Here is a 27745-nt window from a genome sequence, read left to right as displayed (position 1 = left end):
TATTGCTCTGACGCCGGCCAAGATTTGGCCGAAAAGGAAAAAAAAAAAAAAAAAAAGAAAGAAAGAAAAGAAAAAAAAAAATCACCCCCCTTCTTAGCGCCTCCGCCTTGCTGTGCTCCCACACCAGACCGCCTACAGCCCTCCGGGAGGCTGAAGTGATTAGCATCCCGAGAAGCCAGTCGGAGGCCAGGCAAGGCGGAGGGCGCTCGCGGTAGGAGTGCCGGGCGGGGCTGCTTCAGCTCTGGCCCAATGGGGCTGGGACGAGGGAGGGGCAGAAGGTGACAGGACCGGGAGTTAGGGGGAGTCCGGGCGAACTAAAGTGCGGGGATCAATGAGTGGCGAGCAAAGTTTCTGAGTGCTACTCCAGCTCCTGGTCTTCCCTCCCCCTCTGTTTGTGTTTCGGCGACGCGCTGTGTGTGTATGTGTGTGTACGTGTGTGTGTGAGCATGCCTGTGCGACTGGGAAGGGGCGGGGAGAGTGTGAGGGACCAGGCGGGAGGTGGAGAGGGGCTCGCGGAGCCTTAGCTCCACTGCGGTCCAACCTTCGGCCCGGGCCGAGGAGAGAGAGAGCGCTGACAGGCGGCGTCCGGAGCTGCGGAGGGCGTCACTACAGTCCAGCGCCGACTTCGCCGCCTCCACTGCCAACGGTGAAGGAGAGGGAGGCACCAACCACCCCCCGCCCCAAACAAAAAGCCTTGTGGATTACAAAGTGAAACTGACACGGGACAATAAAAACAGAGATAGCGAGGGCAGGGGTGAGGCGCGCTAGAGTGGGCTTCCGACTGGGGCGCCGGAGAACGACCCCCCTGGCATGGTGAGGGGAGGGCGACTCCGGGACCGCACGCTGTTTCTGCTCGGCCCCTGCGTGGCCAAGAAGAAAGGGGGAACTGCATTCGACTTGGATGTACAAATAATGGGTCGGCAGGCGCCCCGGCAGAGGTGAAAAATGCCGAGCAGCCCTGGCTGTTGTTTGTGCCGGACCACTGGCTTGAAGCCGCAACAGGGGCGGCGGCGGCGGCGGCTGCTGGAGGGGAAGGGGCAGAGCTGAGCGCTCCCGGGTACGGGAGCCAGAGCGCGAACGCTAGCGCTTGGAACGCAGTTCCCGAACTGCCTGCGCGCAGACGCCGCCGCCTGGGCCTCAGCGGCCACTGCCGGAGCCCTGTTGGAGGGGTGTTGCAGCGTGGTTTTTGAGGAGTGGGGACTCCAGGAATTCCATCGCCTCCAGCTTTTGGGAAAGGAATTCGATTCTCCCGGTTCCCCACCAACCCTTCCCCGGTGCGCAGTTGTGCTTGGACGTTTGTTCCTCCCCTCTTCACGTTCTTCGCTGCGGGTAAGTTATAAAGTTTCTGAAGACCGTTCTTTGCAATGATTCCTCATATACCTTAGATACAGGCAACTTCTCCCAACTCTCATCCACCTGGGTGAAAACGCTCAGACTATCTGGATTCAAAAACAAAGTAAAGGGGGAATATATAAGAAGCTTGAGAAACTTTTCTGGGAACTCAGCTCACGGGAGTGTCCCGCGGAATGCCATGCCTCTTTTCGCCACAGCATCTCTCTTGCACTCCGCTTCCAACTGGCTACCTAGAGTCTTTTGCTGATGCTACTTGCTTTTGCTGGATTGGAGGTCCTTTGAAATAGCAGAGGTCTCAGACCAAGCCGTCGGCTGAATCTTTGCTGGCGCTCCTTAATCCCTGTAAATATCATTGCGTTTGCTTCACCCTTCCTTCTCTTTATCACATCGTTTTAGGGAGCCAGGACCATGGACTTAGCACCAGACAGGGCTACTGGCCGCCCGTGGCTCCCGTTGCACACTCTATCAGTATCTCAGCTCCTTCGAGTATTTTGGCTACTGTCATTGCTTCCGGGGCAGGCCTGGGTCCACGGGGCCGAGCAGCGCCAGGTGTTCCAAGTGCTGGAAGAGCAACCTCCAGGCACTCTGGTAGGCACCATCCAGACGCGCCCCGGCTTCACCTACAGGCTCAGCGAAAGCCACGCCCTGTTTGCCATAAACAGTAGCACCGGAGCCCTGTACACCACGTCCACCATCGACCGCGAGAGCCTGCCCAGCGACGTGATCAACCTGGTGGTCCTTTCCAGCGCGCCCACCTACCCCACCGAAGTGCGAGTGCTGGTGCGGGACCTTAATGACAACGCCCCCGTTTTCCCGGACCCCTCTATCGTGGTCACTTTCAAGGAAGACAGTAGCAGCGGGCGCCAAGTCATCTTAGATACCGCCACCGACTCGGACATCGGCTCAAACGGTGTGGACCACCGCTCCTACCGCATCATCCGCGGCAACGAGGCGGGCCGCTTCCGTCTGGACATCACCCTGAACCCGAGCGGCGAGGGAGCGTTCCTGCATCTGGTGTCCAAGGGCGGGCTGGACCGCGAGGTCACGCCGCAGTACCAGCTCCTGGTTGAGGTGGAGGACAAGGGTGAGCCTAAGCGGCGGGGCTACCTTCAAGTAAACGTGACTGTGCAAGACATTAATGACAACCCCCCGGTTTTTGGCAGTTCTCACTACCAGGCGGGGGTGCCTGAGGACGCGGTTGTGGGCTCCAGCGTCCTCCAGGTGGCGGCGGCGGACGCGGACGAGGGCACCAACGCGGACATCCGCTATCGCCTACAGGACGAGGGGACCCCCTTCCAAGTGGACCCTGAGACGGGGCTTATCACGGTACGGGAGCCCCTGGACTTCGAAGCCCGGCGCCAGTACTCGCTTACGGTGCAGGCGATGGACAGAGGCGTGCCTTCCCTCACGGGGCGCGCCGAGGCGCTGATTCAGCTGCTGGACGTGAATGACAATGACCCGGTAGTGAAGTTCCGCTACTTCCCTGCAACCTCGCGCTATGCCTCGGTAGATGAGAACGCTCAAGTGGGCACCGTGGTGGCTCTGCTCACCGTGACCGACGCAGATTCTTCCGCGGCCAACGGGAACATCTCTGTGCAAATTCTTGGGGGCAATGAGCAGCGCCACTTTGAAGTACAAAGCAGCAAAGTGCCGAACCTGAGCCTAATCAAGGTGGCCAGCGCCTTGGACCGGGAGCGCATCCCTTCCTACAACCTCACAGTTTCCGTCTCTGATAACTATGGGGCGCCCCCTGGCGCAGCAGTCCAGGCGCGCTCTTCTGTGGCAAGCCTGGTGATTTTTGTTAATGACATCAATGACCATCCTCCTGTCTTTTCACAGCAAGTGTACAGAGTGAACCTGAGCGAGGAGGCGCCTCCGGGAAGCTATGTGAGTGGGATATCTGCCACTGATGGCGACTCTGGTCTCAATGCTAATCTACGTTACAGCATCGTCTCTGGCAATGGACTGGGATGGTTCCATATCAGTGAACATAGTGGCCTCGTGACCACTGGGGCCGTTGGGGGCCTGGACCGTGAACTTGCTTCCCAGATTGTACTGAATATAAGTGCCCGGGACCAGGGAGTTCACCCCAAGGTGTCCTATGCCCAGCTCGTAGTAACTCTCCTAGACGTGAATGATGAAAAGCCAGTATTTAGCCAGCCAGAAGGGTATGATGTGTCTGTGGTTGAGAATGCCCCAACAGGGACAGAACTGCTGATGCTCAGGGCAACTGACGGGGACCTAGGTGACAACGGAACAGTGCGCTTCTCCTTACAAGAGGCAGAGACGGACCGGAGGTCCTTCCGTCTAGATCCTGTGTCTGGCAGGTTGAGTACTATTTCCTCCTTGGACAGAGAAGATCAAGCCTTCTACTCCCTGTTGGTTCTGGCCACAGATCTGGGCTCTCCTCCTCAGTCATCAATGACTCGCATAAATGTGAGTCTTCTGGATATAAATGATAACAGCCCCGTGTTCTACCCGGTCCAATACTTTGCTCATATTAAGGAGAATGAGCCTGGAGGTAGCTACATCACCACTGTGTCTGCCACTGACCCAGACTTGGGAACCAATGGTACTGTCAAATATAGTATATCTGCTGGGGACAGGTCTCGGTTTCAGGTCAATGCTCAGAGTGGGGTTATTTCTACAAGAATGGCCCTAGACAGAGAAGAAAAAACAGCTTATCAGTTGCAAATAGTAGCTACTGATGGTGCCAATTTACAATCTCCCAACCAGGCAATAGTAACCATCACTGTATTGGACACTCAAGACAACCCACCTGTATTCAGTCAGGTTGCCTACAGCTTTGTGGTTTTTGAGAACGTGGCGCTGGGATATCATGTGGGTAGTGTGTCTGCATCCACCATGGATCTCAATTCCAACATCAGTTATCTCATTACTACTGGGGATCAGAAAGGTATGTTTGCTATCAACCAGGTCACTGGGCAGCTTATCACGGCAAATGTGATTGATAGAGAAGAGCAATCGTTTTATCAGCTGAAGGTAGTGGCCAGTGGGGGCACAGTGACTGGAGACACTATGGTTAACATAACAGTTAAGGATTTGAATGACAACTCTCCCCATTTCCTTCAGGCAATAGAGAGTGTAAATGTGGTGGAGAATTGGCAGGCAGGTCACAGCATTTTCCAGGCCAAAGCTGTGGACCCTGATGAAGGTGTCAATGGCATGGTACTCTATAGTCTGAAGCAAAACCCCAAGAACCTATTTGCTATCAATGAAAAGAATGGCACTATTAGTCTGCTTGGGCCTCTGGATGTTCAGGCTGGCTCCTACCAAATAGAAATCTTGGCATCTGATATGGGTGTCCCACAGCTCTCCTCTAGTGTCATCCTAACAGTTTATGTCCATGATGTAAATGACAATTCACCAGTGTTTGACCAACTTTCTTATGAGGTCACCCTTTCTGAGTCAGAACCTGTGAATTCTCGATTTTTTAAAGTACAAGCTTCTGATAAGGATTCAGGAGCAAATGGTGAAATTGCATACACCATTGCTGAAGGAAATACAGGGGATGCTTTTGGCATATTCCCAGATGGTCAATTGTATATAAAAAGTGAACTTGACCGTGAACTTCAAGATAGATATGTTTTAGTGGTTGTTGCTTCTGACAGAGCAGTGGAACCCCTTAGTGCTACTGTGAATGTTACTGTAATTTTGGAAGATGTAAATGATAACAGACCTCTCTTTAACAGTACCAATTACACATTTTACTTCGAAGAAGAGCAAAGGGCTGGGTCGTTTGTGGGCAAAGTAAGTGCTGTAGATAAAGACTTTGGGCCAAATGGAGAAGTAAGGTATTCTTTTGAAATGGTGCAGCCACATTTTGAGTTGCATGCTATCAGTGGGGAAATTACAAATACTTATCAGTTTGACAGGGAGTCTCTTATGAGGCGGAGAGGGACTGCAGTGTTTAGCTTTACAGTCATAGCAACAGATCAGGGGCTCCCTCAGCCTCTCAAGGATCAGGCCACTGTACATGTTTACATGAAGGATATAAATGATAATGCTCCCAAATTTTTAAAAGACTTTTACCAAGCTACAATATCAGAGTCAGCAGCCAATCTGACACAAGTTTTAAGAGTATCTGCCTCAGATGTTGATGAAGGTAATAATGGACTTATTCACTATTCTATAATAAAAGGAAATGAAGAAAGACAGTTTGCTATAGACCTTACTTCTGGTCAGGTAGCACTAATTGGCAACTTAGACTATGAAGCAACACCTGCCTATTCCCTTGTAATTCAAGCAGTGGATTCAGGGACAATCCCCCTCAATTCAACATGTACTTTAAATATTGATATTTTAGATGAAAATGACAATACCCCTTCTTTCCCTAAATCAACACTCTTTGTTGATGTTTTGGAAAACATGAGAATTGGTGAACTCGTGTCCTCCGTTACTGCAACTGATTCCGATTCAGGTGACAATGCTGATTTATATTACAGTATTACTGGGACTAACAACCACGGAACTTTTAGCATTAGCCCAAACACTGGGAGTATTTTTCTTGCCAAAAAATTGGACTTTGAAACACAGTCTTTGTATAAATTAAATATAACAGCAAAAGACCAAGGAAGACCTCCTCGTTCATCTACAATGTCAGTGGTTATTCACGTGAGGGACTTTAATGACAACCCTCCTAGCTTTCCTCCTGGAGATATTTTCAAATCTATTGTTGAGAACATTCCCATTGGTACATCTGTCATTTCCGTGACTGCACATGACCCTGATGCAGACATTAATGGGCAACTATCCTACACAATCATTCAACAGATGCCAAGAGGCAACCATTTTACCATAGATGAAGTCAAAGGGACTATATATACTAATGCTGAAATAGATCGGGAATTTGCTAATCTCTTTGAGTTAACTGTAAAAGCCAATGATCAAGCTGTGCCAATAGAAACTAGACGGTATGCTTTGAAGAACGTGACCATTTTGGTTACAGACCTCAATGACAATGTCCCAATGTTTATATCACAAAACGCCCTTGCTGCAGACCCATCAGCTGTGATTGGTTCTGTTCTGACAACAATTATGGCTGCTGACCCAGATGAAGGTGCTAATGGAGAAGTAGAGTACGAGATCATCAATGGGGACACAGACACCTTCATTGTTGATCGTTATAGTGGAGACTTGAGAGTGGCTTCGGCGCTGGTGCCTTCACAGTTGATCTACAATCTCATAGTTTCAGCAACAGACCTTGGGCCTGAAAGGAGGAAATCAACCACTGAATTGACCATCATTCTTCAGGGCCTTGATGGACCTGTTTTTACCCAACCCAAATATATAACTATTTTGAAGGAAGGAGAACCCATTGGCACAAATGTGATATCAATAGAAGCAGCTAGCCCCAGAGGATCTGAGGCCCCAGTGGAGTATTACATTGTTTCAGTTCGATGTGAAGAAAAAACTGTTGGACGCCTCTTTACTATTGGACGACATACTGGTATAATTCAGACTGCAGCCATTCTGGACCGGGAGCAAGGAGCATGTCTTTACCTGGTGGATGTTTATGCCATAGAAAAATCAACTGCTTTTCCCAGAACACAGAGAGCAGAGGTAATGATTTTGTAGTCATTTATTATTTGTTGATGTGCTTTGTAGAAAGATCATTCTCTTTCTATTTACTCTCTATAATTCTTTACCTTCATTGTTTATTGTTAAATTTATGAACAGGAACACCTAAAAATGTTCTGTCACAAAGACTAACAGAGAATTACATAAACTTTAGTTTTAATCTTGGTTGCAACTAAATAATAAACTTTCTTTTCCCTATATATTTTACTTTATAGAAATCAAATGTATAAGGCTAAGGAGAAATATTTAGCCATTTCAAAGTGGAAAAAATTCATTTATCTAAGCTAAATTGCTGAGGTAATCTAAATACCACTCAGTAAGTAGGTCTACTAGAAGATGGGCACTTTCAGAATTAAGAAGACCTATTCCAAAATGAAGAGCTTTGGTAGGAATCAGCATTGTACCATAGCTCTTCAGGAAGAGTGGCCATGGAGGATGGGCTGACAGTGTACACCAGGACAGTATTAACTTTCACATCCTCAGCAGTCTTGGCAGTTTCTTTATAGACAGTGACTAATTTTAATGTGCTGAGCCAAGATTTGGAAGATTCCTGATTTCATCTGCCTTAACATTGTAGGCACTGTCTTCTGACTTAGGATAATCCTTCCTTTTCCCTCTTAAACTAAGGCATGCAATGTGCTGTGAATAATCAGAGACTAGGGGCTGTTTCTTGACAATACTGAGTTCAATGCCATGGGATAGATACATGTTGTTCTGTATGTTGGTTGGTAAGAAATTAGTGTTTGATAGCATAAGCCAAAAGAATTCCAAGCTCAGCCTTCCCTGGAGTGTATTTTAGGCTACTACCTCCTTGTATCATTGATTTGCTTTTTAATTGAACTACTTTCAATGTTATTTTGATGATCAACTAGAAATGATATAGCTATACTCCAGAAAACTCTTGTTTGGTGTTTCTAAGTTCATTCTTTCCCTCCCCAGGCCCCTCAAAGACATTCTAGTGTCACTCAGCCAAAAACACAAACATCAAATGTGGTTTGTGATACTTGGCAGTGACCCAAACACAACATGCTAGTGAAATTGAGGCTCATGTGCTTGTTTTCTTGCTGCTTTTCTTTTTTGGGGGAGGAGGTGGGTATTTTCTTTATTTTAAATGATAATTTATTATTATTATTGTTATATAGTTTTGTATCCTCTGTGATTTTTTTTCATAATAGTTGGTTATGTCTATCTATGGATGGGGAAGAATATTTATGGCTTAGAGGACCATATTAATTAGAGATATAATTCTAAAGGGAGTTCAATTTTATCTTACATAGCACTGAAAGGATTTCTAAGCCAAATATCTTCTTTGACCTAATTATTTTTTAAAAAGTTTAATATAGGGCTTATATGTTAAGCTATTTGGTTTAACTCAGGCCATGATTTATATGTAATTGAATTTTGATTTGAAGTTATCCATCTCCTAAACCCACAATCCTGTCTTTAACTTTCTTCTCTGGAATTAATTCTTAGATGAATATATTTGATTAGTTTGAAAACCAAAATATTGACTTGAAGGCAGGCAATTAAGTCATTCCAGACTTTAGATGAATTTGTTAAACTGTAAAACAGATTACATTATTAGATGCTCTTGTTTGGTGCACTGTAGTACATTTTATTAGAATACTATGGAGAATGAGAATAAATGTTCAGTTTAATCATTAGATTTATTGTGTCTTCTTTATTTACCTATTAGCTATGCAAAGATTGGCTCAGCATAAAAGTATTAAATAGTACTGCCTCTGCCATAGGCAAGAAAATTAAAAATATTTATAAGGAATTTTGTTATTAATAGGGGATGAACTGTTTATTACTTTTTATAAGTCAGGTAACACCAATATGAAAAGTTATTTATATTTACTGTAGTGTAGTCTTTTAAAAATCTGGGGAGAATTCAATATGATTTTTTGAATTGGAAAAAGTCAGCATATCTTCTGTGAACTTAAGTGCTGAAATTGTAAATCAAATTTGAGTGCTCAAGATTCAACCACTTTGAAAATGAAAAGCAAATGTGTTTCTCCAAAGAATATTGAAAGCAGTGGTTGTGAGCTAGAATTTCACATTATTATTGGTTGGATTTTTCAAGTATATACAATAAAGTGCTTTTTTCCTTCTGCTCGAACGATTAATTTACTGTGATTCTGCAAAAATAAGTTATATGTTTCCTCTTGTTATCAAAGGTAATTTTTAAATTGTTTGTTTAATTGGACTTTGTCCAATGCATTTTAAAAAATTATTCATGTGCACTGATAAGAGTCTGGGTTGCTTACTCAGGTTTCTGGCAGAGTCATGCTGATCACATTCCATGGGCAGGCAGAGAGTCAGCGGGTAAAAGAGAAACAATTTCATCTGCATTCCTTTCCTAGCTCTGACATTTGGGGTAAGAGGCTAATGACTGTGACTCTGATATTGTTCATTCCAAAGATTTGTCCAGTTATACACCTTTACTTACCCTACTTGTTACATCCAAAGATTTGGCATTGGTAGTTACATCATTGAAAGAGTGTTTGGGTTACAGACACAAGATTAATTATTGTTTTATTTTATCTCTTTATGTTCTCAGAAGAGCTTAGATAGTCCTGATTATGTTAGAAGAGGTCATGTAAAGTTTGTGCCATTTTTCTAGGTTCACCAAAAAATAGATATATGTACTTCAGTAAGCATTTATCTTTTAATGTGTATTACATAGGAACATGCAACTTAGGAACTTGGTTGGACCTCATGATGATCATGAGCTTTGTTTTATTGGTCTTTGTTATTTCAGACCCTGGTATATTACCTGAGGTATAGTAGGTGCTCCATACATGTTTGCTGAATGAGATGGTAGAAGACTTAAGATCAGAACATATGTCTTTGTAACTTAGGAATAAATCACCAGAGAAAAGCTGAGGAAATGAAGGGAGCTATTAAATCTGATGCTGCTCATTAACTGAACTCAGGTCAGAACATCATGATTATCTCTTCTCTACAAATGAATTGATAACTGTCAGGAAACTCAACAAGGAAAGAGGAATTTAGGTGGGTGTTCTGACATGGAGCTTAGTGTTTAAATGGAAGGAATCAATATTATACTTTCAGGTAGTCACCAGGCCATAGTTCTCAAACTTGCTACTCTCACGACCCCTTTATGCTCTTAAGAATTGCCAAGGACACCCCTGGAGACTTTGTGTAAGCATGTCTTATCTATTGAATTTAACATTTTTAACAGTAAAACTGAAGAAATTAAAAATATTTGTTAATTCATTTTAAAACTACATTATATTTTAAACATACAACATTTTTATTTTATTTTTAAAAAGTTTATTTTTTCAAACTAAAAAATTCAACAGTGGCATTATTTTACATCTTTATAAGTCTCTTTAATAGCTAGCTCAACAGAATACAGCTGGATTCTCAAATCTTCTTGGGCAATATATTGCAATATGTTGTTTTTTTGGCTAAAATATACAAACAGAATCCATCCTTACACAGATATTTTGAATTGGATAATAGAGAAATAGTTTGTCTACTACACCAGGAGTCCACAGTGGCAGTTTCTTAAGACTTACTTGCAGTGTGGAATATGAAACCCTATTAGCTCTGTTACAAAAAAAAAAAATACATTGATCTTGCATTCGTCATGAATTTTTTTACCTATTCCTGATTTAGAAATACCAGGCATTGATCATTTCAAAATTGTTGGTGTAACAGATAAGGAATTTATCATAAAAGTCTTTAATATATGACTCTCAAGCTGTTGGTGATGGTTAGAAATTTTCCAAATTTGAATTTTTACTTGAAAGCTCAAAATTTCACTATCAGTAACATATATTGTTGTTTTCCTAGAAGTGTCAGGCTTCCTTTGTTCATGGTAAAAAGAAAAGATTATGCATACTCAAATATTTAAAAAGAAACAGTTGTTCTTTCAAGTAAAAATGGTATTCCACGAATCAAGTGGCTAGTTCAGCTTACAACTCAATTACACACACGCATTTCTTTGAGAAAACCACAGTACGTAGGTACAGAGTAATGGGTCTTTGTGCACATACTGCTCTGTGTCACACAGGATATTGAAAAGACATCAAAGTTAAGTCCAGATTTGATAAAATTAATATGTTTTCTGTTTTCTCAAGCAAATTTCTTTACTTTTTTAAATGAAATTGTTTTGTTTGTTTGTTTGTTTTACCTTGAGTATGTAGTGGTGAAGAACACAATTACTGCTAAAATACTTTGGATCTACTGCTTTGACTTGTGCTAAAGTACCACCAGTTTTACCCACCATTGCTTTTACACCTCTAGCATAAATGCCAACACAGTGAACAAAGGCAGAGGATGGTTTGTGTTATCATGAAAACAGTTTTGATTTTCCAGGGCTCCTTAAATGGGTCTCTGGTTTGCATGGAGGTCCATGCCTGCTCCACAGTGAGAGAACCATTGGTGGGGGTAGTGAGATTTTGACAATTCAGTAAACAACCAGCAAAAAAAGAACCACTTGAAATAATATATTAGAAGTATGTTTAGAATATTAGGTAAATGGACTATGATTCATTAATGATTACAAATGAGTTTTAGCAATCTGATAATAAATTAATTTATTTTCACAAGAAACTATTAAGATTTCCAAGAGAAATGATGCAGACATTCGTGAGGTCAGTTTTGGATACAAACATTAGAAATGATTTTCTTTCACAGGGTTTTGAATCACAGTTAGTGCACCTTAGATTAAATGTCTGTGTATCTTGTGTATTGAACCTCATAAGCAGAATACAGGAAAGAGAGCTGGGTGTATAATAACTATTATTATCATAAAATTTATTGAATATTGCTATGTTTGGGCATAATGATAGGTGCATAGTGATAAGTGCATTTTTAGGGATTTTATTTAACCCATACAATACTAATATCATTTGCATTTTGTAGCTATGGAAACTGAGTCTCAGATAAGTTAAATAAGTTTCTTAAGTTTATATACATAGAAAGAAAACCATATCCAGACTTGAATAACTTCAGAATGCATCCTCATAAATACTCTTCTATCAAGCCAGATCAGTCTGTGGTTTTGGTTAAAAGGAAAGCTCTTTGCCCTATAGCTATGATGATATATGTATGCTTTGTAATAACTTTGTTTTCACTCTCTGATTTGTTGTTTAAAAAGCATTTAAGACCAGGCAGAGTGGCTCACACCTTAAATGGGAGGCCAAGGCAGACGATTCCTTGAGGCCAAGTGTTCGAGACCAGCCTGGGAAACATGGTGAAACCCCATCTCTACTAAAAATACAAAAATTTGTCGGGCATGGTGGCGCACGCCTGTAGTCCCAGCTACTTGGGAGGCTGAGATATGAGAATCACTTGAAACCTGGGAGCAGAGGCTGCAGTGAGCTGAGATCATGCCGTTGCACTGCAGGCTGGGTGACAGAACTAGACTTTATCTCAAAAAAAATAATAAGTATTGTGATGTATTGTGTAAAATAAAGGGAAACAATTTTTGCCTACCACAGCTAAGGCCCTCAGCAGATCAGTTACATCCCTAGGGGTGAGTTAGTGGTGGTAGCAAGGAGCCTGAACTGAATTAAGAAGACTTCCAAGGGTTTCTATAGGAGGGAATAAGATGAGAATTGGAGAGAAGGGAGCTGAAGCCAAATGGAGAGCAAAGGTTGATGAGGTGTCTCTTCTAACCTACAGCACTATTCACTTTGGAAGCAGTCACTGCAGTTTAAGAAGGTGGAGAATCTATTTTTGAATTTGTAGGTGATAAATCATCTTCTTTGGAATAATGATGGGGTTGGAGTGGATAGAGTGTGAAGATTATTTTAAATAGGAAAACCTTTTCCTGCTTCCTATGTGTTTGATGTCAAGAGTGTTTCTTTAAAAAACAGCCTGGGATGAATTTTCTGATTTTGTTTCTTTCCTATTGGTATGTTTTTAAATGTATTGAACAAAATGCTGTGAACGAAAGGGCTTTATAAATTTTTAAGATAGGTACAAATGTGTGTGACAAACAGGATTATTGATGGCCAATTATGTTCATGCTGCATATTTTATATATATCTTCAGGATGCTTGATTTACTCCTACTGCTAGATTTCTGTAGACATAACTCATCTTCCAATGAATTTACTATTTATTACTTTTTTGTCTTTATTAAAACCCTAATGATTTTAATTCTTTTTTGTTTTATTCGATTTTGAGAAATCTGCTCTAGGAATAGTTTTGAAAAATAGTTCTTTACTTAGAATTCTGCGGAATCAATTTTTCATTGCAGTCTGCAGTTTGCACTTTGTCATCATTAAAGTGAAAAACTGCCTAAGAACCTCATTAGTTGTGAGGGTCTGTTGCATTAGTGACTGTAGCAAACTGCATAGGCCCTGAGGTAGGTTCTGTATTTCAAGAATTAATAAATCTAGGCCCAGCTCTTTATAATAAGCATGAAAGCAGGTGATATTCTGAATTAGGCACTCATGAATGGAAATAGGAAAAAGAGTAACTGGCAGGTGTTATGGGTCAAGAGGAGTATAAAGTATCCAATATCGAATATGGTAAATATTTTCTAATGATTTCAAGCTTTATGTAATCTGTGACAAGAGTAGCCCTTTTAATAGTATGCTGACTGAGAAGGAGACTATAGGGAATGCAGACAGGTGAAAATATTCTATGAAACAAGCATTCTGTATAAAATACACACATGTAATTATACCCCCATTATACAAAGACTGTTGGCTTTTCCTTGCTTTTAATATCCTGAGACAAAATTGAACAATAAAGTCATGAAGAGGAAACAATCTAATTGGCAGATAATTTATATGTGGTAATTAAAAATTGATTATAGGACCACAGTGTTCTTCAGTTTCCAGACATGTATGTATTTTTAAGAAACAATCAATGAGTAAAAATCAAAGAATTTTAAGGTTTTGAAGAAATGTTGAAAGACATTTAGAAACATGCTTTGCTACTGGCAGGTGGGAGCAAATGGCATTTTTGATGATGATTATTTGACATTTCTCTAAGGCTTTTTATCAGTCATAGATTCTAACACCATATAAAGCGCTTATATTATTGTTAGACACTGGTAAACAGTCTTGTCAGGTGCTGTCTTGCCTTTGCAATGGTTCTGGAGGTAGATGCAACATATTATCATTTGACAAATGAGAATACTGAGGCTCATGGAGGTTGCTTATAGAGCTAGTTTATGGTGGAAGCAGGATTTAAACTCAGCAGTCTGCCTCTAAAGTCTGTGCATTTAGTTCCAACACAACATTAACTAATGCTACTTATAAGAATGATTGTTTCTGTACATTTGTAGACATAATTCTCACCATGTAAAAAGTTGTTTTCATACTTCTATACTTTTTCCTGTTAATGATTGAAAAAATATAAGGTAAAATGAAATTTTGGTGATGAACCAGTAGTAGGATTACTTTAGGTCGCTATCAATATTTGTTTAGGTCCCTATTAACCTTTATAATCTTTGTTGACCTATAATCTGTTATTTCTTCATTTTGCTTTCTAAAACCTAAGGCAAGAATATATTTCCATTATTTCAGTTTCTCATGTATTTTCTTCCCTTTTCAGCAAAACTTTTCAAAAGAGTTGCCTGTACCTGCATTTTTTCTTCTCATGATCTCTTAAATCTATTGCCATCAGACTTGGCCTCTGCCACTCCAGTGAAATTGTTCTTACTGAGGTCACTATGATGGACACATTGCTAGATCCAATGGCCTTTCTCAATGCTCATTGTATCTAATCTAAAGAATATTTGACCTAGTGGATTTTACTTCCGTTAAATGCTTTATTCAGTTGGCTTCCAAGTCATCATATTCTGTTACTTTTTACCCTTTTTTATTTCTTGGAACAATCACTTCTCAGCACCCTTCACAAGTATCTCACCATGTCCTCAAACTCTAAGTGCTGGAACATCCCTAAAATCAGTTCTTGCAATTTTTCTCTTTGCACTCTATACTTATTCCCTTGAAGATATCAATCTCATAGCATTAAATGACAATATACACTGATGACTCCAAAAGTTTGTCTCCAGCCCACATGTTTTTTCTGAACCCTATATTCATATGACCAATTACTTATTCATTGATTAACTTCCTAATTGATATTTTAAATTAACATATTTAAATCTAAGCTGCTGATAATCTCCCCAATAAAAACCTATTCCATCCTCAGCCATCTTTTCAGTTGATGGCAGTTCCAAGCTTCTGATTGCTCAGGTCAAAAATCTTAGAGTTATCTTTGACTCCTAACTTTCTTTCTTACCCTACATATAACCTGTCTGTTGATCTTGTTGGCTCTGTCTTCAAAATATTTCATTTCAATATGATCATTTCATGATAATTTCTCATCATGCTCACTGGTACTAACTTGGTCTAAGACACCATCATTCTTCCCTTGGATTATTGAAGACATCTTCTTATTGATCTCTGACAATGTTCCTGTTGTTCTCTTCTTTTACTTGGCTTTACCTACACTGGTTTCTTTTTATTCTAGAAACTTGCTAGGCACATACCAGCCTTCGGGCTTTTGCCTTGGCTCTTGCCTCTGCATAGAACACCCTTTCTCCAGACATCAACCTGGACAACAACCTCCCATACTTCAAGTATTTTTTTCTATCTCACATTGTAAATTAAGCTTAATCTTCCTTTAATAACTGATTATTGTAACCATCCCCTCACGCTGCCTGATTTCCATTGCCTTGTGTCATTTCTTCATCTTCCTCTCTCATAAGGCTTATCAGCCTCCTTCACCAATTTCTACTTATGTCCCACATGTTAAATGTTGGAATGCCCCTGGAACTAGTTGTTGATTTTTTTTCTCTTTTTAATCTATTTCACTGTGGAGCTCAACCAATGTCATTCCTTTATATAAAATATGAACACTATATATGTATAGAGGTGGGTGTGAGTGATATAATTTGTTGATTTATAATGTTGATTATTATTTGATCTGTCTTCTTCCCACGGGAATGAATTTCTACAAGGGCAGATATATTTGTCTGCTATGTTGCCTAACATATCTCAAGAGTCTAGAACATTACTTGGAACAAACATAGTAGACACAATATAGGTTTCTGTTGAATGACTGAGTGAATGAATGAATGAACTGGCATCTCAGCCTCTGTCCTTGTCCCCTTCAATTTAGTCTAGCAGCCAGAGTGAGAGTGATCTTTTAGATCATTTCATTTGCCCAAAAACTTCCCATTTCACTTGTAGTAAAAGTCAAATTCTTACAATGACCCTGAAGACCCTAGTTTGCTGCTCTTATTAGTTACTGTTTGGACATCTCTTTTCCTGACTCTCCTTGCCTGAACTTGTTCAGCAACCATCAGAGCTCCAGGCCCAAGCCTCAGGCACCCCTCCTTGGGGTCTTTGTGGCAGCTTTGGCCTGGACTGCTCCCTTCCTCACATTCCCCACATCATTTCTCAGAGTCACCTTGCAAAGTCCTTCTTCTCTCCAATCTTCGTTTTTCTCCTTCCTTCTTTTTGTTTCTGCTTATTTCTTATCATCACCCGACATAACACATATGTTACTTCTTTATTCTGTTTATGGTGTGCCTTCCTTTTAGAATATATGTTCCATGAGGGGAAAGGTTTTCATCTGTTTCTGCTATACGCATAGCACCTACAGTGTGGCTGGCTGTAGTCAGATACTCAGTAAATCATTGATAAACTAAGGATTTACTGTTGATAATGCTGCAAATATGTTGCTTAAGCTCCAGGAGCTCAACCAGTGATGCATGCTAAAGTATGGGAGTCATTTTTCTTCTCTTAAGCCAAGACTTTAGAGCCTCTTCTGAAACTAGTGAAGTTAACTGATTGGAAAAGACTGATTTTCCTTGATAAAAAGACAGTGGCTACATGACTTGATTGGCTAAGAGCCTGTAGCCCAAACTTCAGAAACATTTATGGTGTCTGTGAAGGAAAGTGGGACCACTCATGCTATTGATGTTTTGGTAAAGTAGAACATTCTAGAAACTATATATCACAATGTATGCTACACCATCTCAGGTCTTCTCATTTCCTTCAAACTTACCTAATTTTGCTTTAGAGATCAGATCTTAAGTTATTGTAAACCATGTTGTTCATCAGCAAAAAGGTGAATACATGGAAACTTTGAAAACATTACTACTTTTAATATCGATCACTTTAATTACTGCCATTCCTTTTTTCTTTTTTTTTTTTTTTTTTTGTGAGACGGAGTCTCCCTCTGTCGCCCAGGCTGGAGTGCAGTGGCCGGATCTCAGCTCACTGCAAGCTCCGCCTCCCCGGTTTATGCCATTCTCCTGCCTCAGCCTCCCAAGTAGCTGGGACTACAGGCGCCCGCCACCTCACCCGGCTAGTTTTTTTGTATTTTTTAGTAGAGACGGGGTTTCACCATGTTAGCCAGGGTGGTCTTGATCTCCTGACCTTGTGATCCGCCCGTCTCGGCCTCCCAAAGTGCTGGGATTACAGGCTTGAGCCACCGCGCCCGGCCATTCCTTTTTTCTAATTTACCATCCTTGTTCAACATTTCGCATCAATAATATCAGTAAACTTGATTTTAACATGCAGCAAAGAAAATACTGCTGAATAATCCCTCTTGCCTTAAGTTTAGTTGAAAGAATGCATGCTTTTGATTTAAGAGAAGTTTGATTCAGATGTTGTCACGGCTACTCTCAGAATCTTGTTTCCTCATTTGTAAAATGGTAATAATAGTGCCTACTTCACAACTTCTTGTGAGAAAAACTGGCACTCAGTAAAATTTATTAGTGTTCTTCCCCTTTTTCCCAAAAATAAATATAGATCTACACAAGACTATTAACATTTTTAAAAAAATTAACTGTTTCTAAAGTATTTTAGAGTTCCAAATTTTTTTTTTTTTTTTGCCTTTCTCAATTTCCTCAACAAGTCTGTAAGGAAGACAAGCATTTTTATGTTCATTTTAAGGAATAGACACAAAGAATTTCATTATTTCTGTGTGGTCACAAATCTAGACTAACACCCAGGTTTATATGACTTTGGTCAACATGCCTGACATTCAACAATACTGCCCAGTCTGGTGTTAATGCTATTTTCCACTATTGTATTGTTGTTGACATAATTTAGTAATAGTTATAACCCCTTAAGTGAAGTTATTTATGAATTCTGAAACTTTTTGAAAGGCTTAGTTGCTCAGGAACCAAGCAAGTTAGAATATTTGAATATTCAGTGTTTTTTTTCATTTTGAAGCCTTATCTCTGATTTAGATGAGGGATATTCATCTCTCAAGTTTTAGTGATGGTAGTAAAATATTGACTATCATGGAATTGTGTTATATGTGAGCCTGTTTAGAAATCATTTTTCGTCCATGACTTAATGCAGTTTTCTTAATTGACGTCAACTTGACTTGTCCAGTCCAAAAAAGGGAAAACTATCTTTCTTTCAAAACTGCTTTTGGAAAAAACATGTAAATTCTGGTAACTTTTTAAGTGAAGGTTTTATAATTAATGATTCTAACATTTTACTGGACAGAAAAGTATTCTTTTACTTCATAAAATTTTCAAAATAAGCAAATACACAAAGAAGATGGGCTTCCTTCTGCTTGGTGTAGTGTTTTATAGTATATAAATCTTTGTTCTTTAGTCAAAACACTTACTCATTATTTTTATTTCTACATTGACTTCATTCTACAACAGATTTCAAGCAGTTTACAAAAGTATATGTACAACGAAGAGATACAACAGTAAATGAATCTCCAGTAACAATAAGTGTTACTAAAAATAATCCTGAAATATATAAGATTAGCATACAGATATATGTAATTTAGGTAACTCATTGAGTTTATGTTTAGCTTTCTAAAGGCCAAGTCAAGCAGAGAAGCAAGATCAGATATATGTCATTGTGCTCTTATACTAAACAAACACACAGAGAGTAAACAAAGGCAACACATATTTTCTAAACCCAAGGAACTTAATAGAATTCATCCTACAGATGCTCAAAAACAGATCTATTTTAAAGTGATGATTTTCTTAATGGCATCTTCACTGGTTCAGTGACAGATTTTCAACATCATTTTAATGTGACGTCTTTTAGTGTGGATTTGTGGCAAATTGTAAAAGTGCAGTTCTGGCAGATTATTTATTTATGGATCAAAAGAGATTCCCCATTGGTAAGTGCTTTTGTTTAGCTTTATTTCATGAATTGGATTAATATTTTATAATCACAGCAAGAATATCCCTATTGGGGTTTTCACATTAACATATCTGTAGCACATCACAGGGAAAATCTAACCAGAGAGGTTTTCTGTAAAACTTTAGCTTAATCCTTGAGACTTCATCTTAAGGTAGGCTGCAGTGATTAAAATACTTAGCATAAATTTCTAGTAATCTGTGTCTTAGATTGTTTCCATTTTTCAAGAAATAGAAACAATCATCCTGTGAGGTAACAAAATTTGCAATTGAAAACATTGATGCTATTTTAAAATGTCATGTATTTTCAAATATTAAAAATATAAAAGAATAGCTATCACATACACTCTAACTTTTCCTCTGGTAGAGTCACTAATATCCTAAGGCTAGGAAGGTGAGGAATCAATACCAAGTAAAGGTCAGAGCTCTGGAATTGGAATGGGAGTCTCAGGTTTTTAATTCTAGGACAGTCATTTGATACCTCATTTTCAAATGATAAACTAAAACAATAGGGTTTATGTGGCCCAGTTATATAACACACTTATAGGAGGAGTCCAAGATTAGAATTTCTTTCTTACTGAGTATAGTCAACCTATACTCAGTGTTGACTCCAGTCCTTAAACATGGAGTGAGAAAAGGAGGCTACAGCTTGCTCATGATCTTCACATCTCCATCAGCATCCTCCCAAACGCATCCCCCAAAAACATAGAATTTAAAGTAAAACAAGAATTTTTTTGTTATGCAAATGCAGCTTCAAGATGAAGCCTTTGGACCCAGATTCTTGCTCTTTCCCACATGCCCCTTCACCTCTCCTCATGTACCTGTCCCCATCCCTTCCATATTGTTTTCCCTAAATCTCCATTTACAAAGATCCTGGAACCACCAACAGCTATAACATATCTCTTACATGACACTGCTTCTAAATCCTTTGCACAATTCTAAGAAATTGCTTCCTATCAGGTGCTAATAGCATTTAAACTTTTAGGCATCTCATATCTTCAAATTAAAAAAGAATAAAATGTATTCAATTATATTGTCATGTTAATTTCAAATTTATAAAAATTTTGAGATGTTTGACAGTTTCAGAAGATTTGCTTAAAACAAGACATGTATTTCATGTATTACTTTAATACCAAAACCAATTGTGATTATGTCTATCTAACGGCAAATTTGAAACATGATTCAGAGTTATTAAATGTTACTTGAATTGATTACATTATATGGTCCTAGAATTTTCCTCACTAGTAGCTGTATGGTAATCCTTTAATTGCATAAAAGTTAACCCATAGTCTCTTTTTTTTAAGATAGTACTTTAAATTTTCCACTAAAAACAATAAAATACTAATTTGTGTATAGTATTGCTATGTGGAACAGAACAGCCTGTGTTGCAACGCCAGTTTAATATTTTATTACTTCATGTAATAAAATAGGGAATGTATTTATTTATTGAGATTGTAATTAGTTACAAATAATGAATCTTTAGTGTTCTAATTCCAGAGCCTGGAAGATTTAGAACACCAGTTGACCCTGTCTTGCTGGAAAATGAAGAAAGTGGGAGTAGAATTTTCTCTGTAGGACAAGACGGCTTTGGATGGGAGGGACAATAGAAGCTTGCCAAAAACATGGGTCAAACTGAACACAGATGGCTGTAACTGATAGAGGTGTCTATTATTGTATTTTCCTCTCAGCAGTTTTCTCTTTTTCAGTGTGTTTATACTTACATGAATAATTTCTGTTGCTCAGCAACCAAGAGAAAATATATTAATAGAATCCATTTTTGTTGGAAAAAAAATGGTGGTGGTAGATGTTGATGATGGGGGTTGGGGTGGTGTTGTGATTGAGCACTATTAACATAGGAGTAGAGGTGATTTTCTCGGAGTGCTGTTTATTATATATGTCTAAAATTTAAATATATCACATTATCCATTTACTTCTTAGCTTGCCTCTGTCTTATACCTCCAATACTATTTGGGAAAAAAATGGCCTCAGCAAATGTATTCTATTAGTTAATAATATAATTTATAATACACAGAGGAAACATTTGAAGAAATAAAACTGTAATTTACATTTTTTATAACTTCAATGTTTCCTAAAGTCAGTTTTTTAACCTTCATTAAAGGATTTCATGTGTATTTCATTTTTCTTTCTGGAGGAGTTCTATTTACTATTCTTAATATTGAGTACATCTCTACACAGCATGGTGAAATATTAAAATAAATATATATTTGAAAGTCAGAATAGTTTTATTCAAATACTGCCTTAATCTTTTCATGCTGTGTGACCTTCAGGCAGAAGCCAAACTTCCCTGAACCACAGTACCTGTATCTGTTAAAAAGAATTCCAATCCCTTAATAAGTGTTGTGAGGAAAGTATGCAGTACAAATAGCACTGCATATTTTCCTAAAAGATTTATTTACTTTTGTTGATGCTACATTCAGTTATTTACTCTTTGTGTGGTCCAGAAGGCAATGATAAAAAAATGTAAACACTCCTGGTCATGTAAATAGCTACTGTTCATACAAAAATTGTGATGACATTTTTAATGATACCACATAGATGGAAATCAAAACCAATCTTACAAAATCTGTTTCTTGGTTTTAAGGAAAGTATTAAGGAAGTGCATTAAAAATAACTCTATGGTAATTTTCTTCATTATACTGTATCAGGTATAAAAATAATTTTTAAATGAGTGACTAGTGAGCTGCAAGACATAACTGAGAACAGAAGGGTTATTAGCTAACAAAGGGAAACAGATGTAATTTTTAAACATTGATTTTGCATATATTTATTTTAAGTAAATCACAGAATTTTAAAATTTTATTATAATGCAAAGTTAGAGTAGCATTTTCCAATTTATACACTATGTTTTGATAAGTGTCAGATACTGAAGTTATATTCTAAATATAATCCACCTGCCTAGGGAAACAAATAAAAATGTAACCTTTGTTAAAAGATAGGGTAAGTGAATTGTAATGACTATTCCAGAAGTGAGACTTCAGAACATAGTTTGGCTCTAAAAGACCTTTCTTTCATTTTAATATCATATTTGAAACATTTGGTAAAGATAAATTTTTAAGTGTTCAATGTCTGATCATTGTAAGCAATGTCATTTTGTGAGCTCTATTTCTGGAGCTAGAAAAATTACTTTGAAAACTGTCCATTCTGGTTGTGCTTTTTTGAGTAAGTGGTCTTAGTTGTATTTTAATAGAGGAAATGAAACAAGGTACCACTCTTTCAGTGTGTTTATTCTGATGTTGAGGCCATATGTTAGAACAAATTTAATTGTACTACGACTATGAAAACAAATAAAATTAGGCACAACTAGGCAGGAACTCATTGTTGATTTTCAACTTAAATGTCATATACTAATTAACATATGCATTACAAATATATCATTTAATTATCTCAACAATTCAAGAAGGTAAGTAATGGTATTTCCATTTTGTAGATGGAGTATCAAGGATCATGAAATTGTCAGTATATTGTTTTGTGGTAGAGCGCCATTTGAGATCATTTGGTTCCAAGGCTTTAGTTCTTTCCAGTACACTTCACTGGTCTTTAATTGTTATAAATCATAGCCTGTTAATTTCATAGAAAGGAGATTAAAAGCAAAGGCCATAAATATAAATACAAAGTATTTGAATGCTGATCTATATCATAATTAAATCTTTCTTTTTTGTTTGGATTATAGTGACTTTTTATACTAGAAAATATAAGCAAACAGTATTTTTTGACGGAGGTAATAACCATACTCCAAAGTATATCAATGAATCAAATTAACCATTAATTAATCACACTGAAAGGAAAAGCATACCTAGAAAACACAGAACATTTCTTTTTTAAGGGTTGAACTTATAATTAACTGAATTAAATGAGATATTAAACTAACTTTGAAAGGAAAATTTCCGTCACTGATATACCTAAACTTGCCTCCTAATTAAATACTTAAAAACAAATGAATCAACATTTGCTTTTAATAATGACCCTGACAGAAGGAAAATATAGATATTTAACTACAAGTTAATAACTAATAATTAATATAAATTTAGTAGTACAAGAAAGGGTAAGATGGAACCAGTACTGTAACTACATTATATGTTAAAACACATATATAAACACAGCCAGATATAATTATATGGCAGTTGCTTTAAGGATTACTGTTATTACCTATAACATTTTCCTTACAAGAGTGGGTGAGCGTAAAAAGACTGTTGAATTCAAATCAAGGGAACTTGGGAAGAAAAATAAAATTATTTTAGAGAGTCTATGTAATACATGGGAAGAGTAAGAACTTTTGATTGAAACACTCTTGGGTATAATCATGATTTGGGGAAGCTGTCTTCCCCAAGAGTATCACAGTATCAATTGCCTCTTTTGTGAAATCTATTTAACAGCAGCTTTGAGAAACAAACTTTAAAAATGCACCCATGATACGCACCAAAATAAGTATCCACTCACTTCTCTCTCATTTTCTTCATTTGCATAGATGCTGGTTTTGTCATTGATCAGAAAAGATTGCTAGGACATAACTATGTAAATGACACCTCATCTTTTCATCCCTGCTCTTAGATGAAGATAAGTTTGAAAGTTTTCTTGGGGTGTTTCAGTAGAGAATTAAACCTCCTTAGGATTTCTGGTTTTGTTCTGAAATGCAAGATGGACATGGAAACAGAAGGGACATTAACCTTTTTCTCTGCCATTTGCCTGGATGTATATATTTACATTGCTAAGATCTTGGTTCTGCACATTGTCATTTAGAAAATAACTAAGGATTTCAGAATTAGAAGGGATAAGTATTAACTAGGACCTTGTTCTTATTTTTTATTGTGGATAATTTGTTGGCCTTTGTACTACCTTCCCATCCTTAACTATCATTCCAGTATTTAATATGCAAGACACAGTGTTTCATACTGGGGATTCAAATATGCATAGTTCAGGTCAGATATACATAGTTCAAATATGCATGGTTCAAAGGTAAGCAGTTACCTTTAACAGGATAGCTTTTATTTATAGCTTTTATCCATGCTCTCAAGAGACTAACAATCTAATAGGAAGACAAACATCACATAAACTATTATCAGAAAATGTAAAAGATAGCTGTGATGAAAAAGTTTTGCCAACTGATTACAGTAACTGGTTTCTGTAATCTCAACACAATTGAGATTACTTATCCTGTCTGAACTTTTGGAGTTTGTACTTCATAAGGCTTTTCTGCATATTTTAAACTATTGGAAATGAAATCTTTTCTTAATCTACATGCAGAAAAAATATCAAGCAAATTACACCCACGTTTATTCTTCTGTTTTTAAAATGCTTAATATGAAAAATTACATTCCTAAGAAATTAAATAGTGTTTGATTTAAAGCATGTGCGCCTTGGGCCTCATCCAAGGGATACTCTAGGGTACCTTGGTCTGAGGCTGCTTATCAGTCCTAATGTGCTTTCCCTTTCCTTCCTGTTTGAATACAGGTCCATTCTGTGCTGTTACCATCTCTGTCCTTAAGAGCTTCCTTTGCCCTAAGATGCCCCGATGCATGTTTGTATTCGATGACACATTTTTACATCCTGGTCAGGAAATATAATTATTCATCTCTCTCCAACATTATCTCCTGTTTTTCTGAGACAAAGTCTTACCGTGTCGCCCAGGCTGGAGTACAGTGGTGCAATCTCGGATCACTGCAACCTCGGCCTCCCGGGTTCAAGCGATTCTCTTGCCTCAGCCTCCCGAGTAACTGGGATTACAGGCTCATGCCACCACGCCTGGCTACTTTTTTTGTATTTTTAATAAAGACAGGGTTTCACCATTTTAGCCAGGATGGTCTCGATCTTCTGACCTCGTGATCCACCTGCCTCAGCCTCCCAAAGTGCTGGGATTACAGGAGTGAACCACGGCGCCCAGCCTCCAACATTATTTCTATGGTAATAGTTATTAAACAATAATAGCATCATTATTAATAATTATGGAACATTAACAGCAACTACCTCTAAAACAACAAAAACTAACATTTATTTAAAACAAATGGCTATTTATGGCATTTTATTCAAACCTCAAAATAATACTATGAAATAATTATCGTTGTGGTTACCATTTCACAGATGAGAAAACTGAGGCTCAGGGAAGATTAACTCCCTTTGGATCATACAATTAGGAAGACCTAGAGTCAAGATTTCAGCTTAAGCAAAATTCATCCTTAGCAATAGCACGTCCTGACCTGGTCACATATAAGAGTTTAATAGTAGTTTCTGATAAAGATATCAGTTTGGAAATTTTTTAAAAAAGTAATATTTTATTGTACACCTATAATATAATGGCATAGTTAATTGTATAATTGAATAATTTTATATGTGTATATGACATAGACAGTTTAAAAAATATTACTTTAAGTCCTTTTTGAAATGAATCATGAATAAAAATAGTTTGAATATAGAAGCAGGATTTTAATCAAATGAATATAGAAAACATTCTTTAAAATCGCTGACAGAAAATACATGAATTTCAGAAAATGAACCATCAACATATTTTTTCAAGGGCTTTTACTGTTTCTATTTTGTGGATATTCAATATAAGCAAAATTTTAAATTCAAAAAATATTCAATTTTATATGTTGATATATTTTAGTTTGATTAATTCTCAGAACTTAACATACATGAGAATCTCTTAGGTGGATATTTATTTAAGATGCAGATTACTTTTCAGAAGATTTCATGAAAGTTCTTGAAACATATTTTAACAAGTCCCTCAAGGGATTCTGATGCAAATGTCCTGTAGAGCACATTGTAAGAAACAACTCTTTTTAATAGATTAGGTCATATATAAGAATTTAATTACACATTTGCAAATTTAGAAGCTCTTCTCTAGAGTTTTCCAGTTTCATTTGTTCTCTGAAGTAGTAGTACTGTAGCAGTTGTGGTGGCAATATTAGTAGCAGCAGCAGTAGTAGTATTAGCAGTAATAGTTTTTAGTAACAGCACAGTAACAGTAGTAGTAGTAGGATTATCAACACATGGAACACTAAAGGATAGTTATCTTTTCTAATGTGGTTGCTACTCAAACACATTGCAAGATTCTGGCATTAGTTGACAAGCTATATTGCAAGCAATCATTGAGATAATACAGTATAACAAGTAACAATGTACACTGTCCTATGTATTCAGTTTGTGTAAATATGTTGTGTGTTGTTATGTAGCTTTAGAATCCCTTCACTGACTTTTCAGTAATTATCTTTAACAGAATAGTTTTTATTTATTTTTACATTTATTATACATTTAGAAAGAAGATGAGATCAATAGATTTTTATTAGTACAAGGCAAACTTTAACCGATCAAATGTTTGTAGGAAAAGCAATAGTTCTGAAAGACATGCAAGAAAAAAATGAAAAATGTGAAAGAATTCTGTAGTGTTTCAAGAACAGGGAATGGCTCTATGAGCTATCCCTAGGAAAGCATATTTAAAATGAACTAGAATAAAGATATTTTGCTTGGAACAGAATGCATGAGGTGTTTTTAAAAGAGGTGGCCCGAGGCAGTGGTTATATGGGAATTCATACAAATATTAGAGATTTATTAGTTTTTACATTATACTTCTATTAACTGTAGAATTACTGTTAGTATAGAGACCCCAAGTATTTCTTATTTCTGAAGTCTTCTTAGTAGTGAAATGATGAGGGGTATAGTAATGTCCATTTGTAATAAAAATGATTAATGAAAAATAGAATTTTTTGTTTTTTAACTTTCAGGATTCATCATATGCTGAATATCTTTTTAAAGTTCTGACTTATATACTGTACAATGTCTTTTAATTCATGCATGTTCTTCCTTATCTAAAAATCATTTACATTTACAAATAAGAATATTTTTTACCTGCACTAATCAAGATACAATTAGTAGCTATAAATGTAACATTCTATATGTTACAGAAGAAGAAAACAAGAGAAAAAATAGTAATTTAGCATAATCGAAACATGTGCCTAGCCATCTGGAGCACTTCTGCATAATATAAAGACATTGGCATTTTAAATAAAGGATTTTGAATTAAACAAGAATTCTTTTGTGTCTTCCAAAGACATTGATTTATTGAGACTATCTGTGGCTTTTCATCATATGCAAAAGATTAATGATTTCCTAAATGTCCTTGCATTTCTTCATTTTATAAAATGTATACATACAGTTAAGAAAATTAATCTTTGAGGACCTGTGAAGAAAGGTGACAGGAAATAGTTCAAAATATTTCATTTTAAATAACACCAAATATTATAAAATATAAATTTTCTCAAAGTAAAAACTGAGCTTGGCATTATTGAATGTTGGTTGAATGATAAATGTGTAAGTTTATGATTATCCCAATACTATATACGTGATTTTTATCAAACATATTAAAGAGTACTATAAAATAATTTTAACTTTTGATCTATAAATTTCTAAAATTTCAGCATGGTGATTGGTATTGATAAATTTAAAGCATCAAACAGATCTTGTCTTATCAATATGAAGTAGTGTAAATAAAGATATTTTTGAAAGTAAAATTCTTATCAAGCTCAAATAATTTCAAAGCATAGTTCAAGAAATTAGAAAGCTTTTATGGTATAAAATATGAAATTGATACTGGTTTTGTTCAGAATCCCTTCATTGACTTTTCAGCAATTACTTTTAACAGGATAGTTTTTAT

At 37.6% G+C, this 27745-nt stretch overlaps 1 protein-coding gene across 3 annotated transcripts in view; it reads left to right on the top strand.

Moving 5' to 3' along the window:
* Positions 1 to 311: 311 nt before the first annotated feature.
* FAT4 (FAT atypical cadherin 4) overlaps positions 312 to 27745 on the top strand; it is a 186916-nt gene continuing 159482 nt past the window's right edge. For all 3 annotated transcript variants that reach the window (XM_023217612.3, XM_023217611.3, XM_023217610.3), the window contains exons 1-2: positions 312 to 1329; positions 1750 to 6936. In XM_023217612.3, the coding sequence (XP_023073380.2) occupies positions 1762 to 6936 (5175 nt within the window). In that variant the 5' untranslated portion in view covers positions 312 to 1329; positions 1750 to 1761. The remainder of the gene's footprint in view (positions 1330 to 1749; positions 6937 to 27745) is intronic.

This window comes from Piliocolobus tephrosceles, chromosome 3 (genome assembly GCF_002776525.5).
Source record: "Piliocolobus tephrosceles isolate RC106 chromosome 3, ASM277652v3, whole genome shotgun sequence".
NCBI lineage: Eukaryota > Metazoa > Chordata > Mammalia > Primates > Cercopithecidae > Piliocolobus > Piliocolobus tephrosceles.
This window is presented reverse-complemented; position numbering and strand designations above follow the sequence as displayed.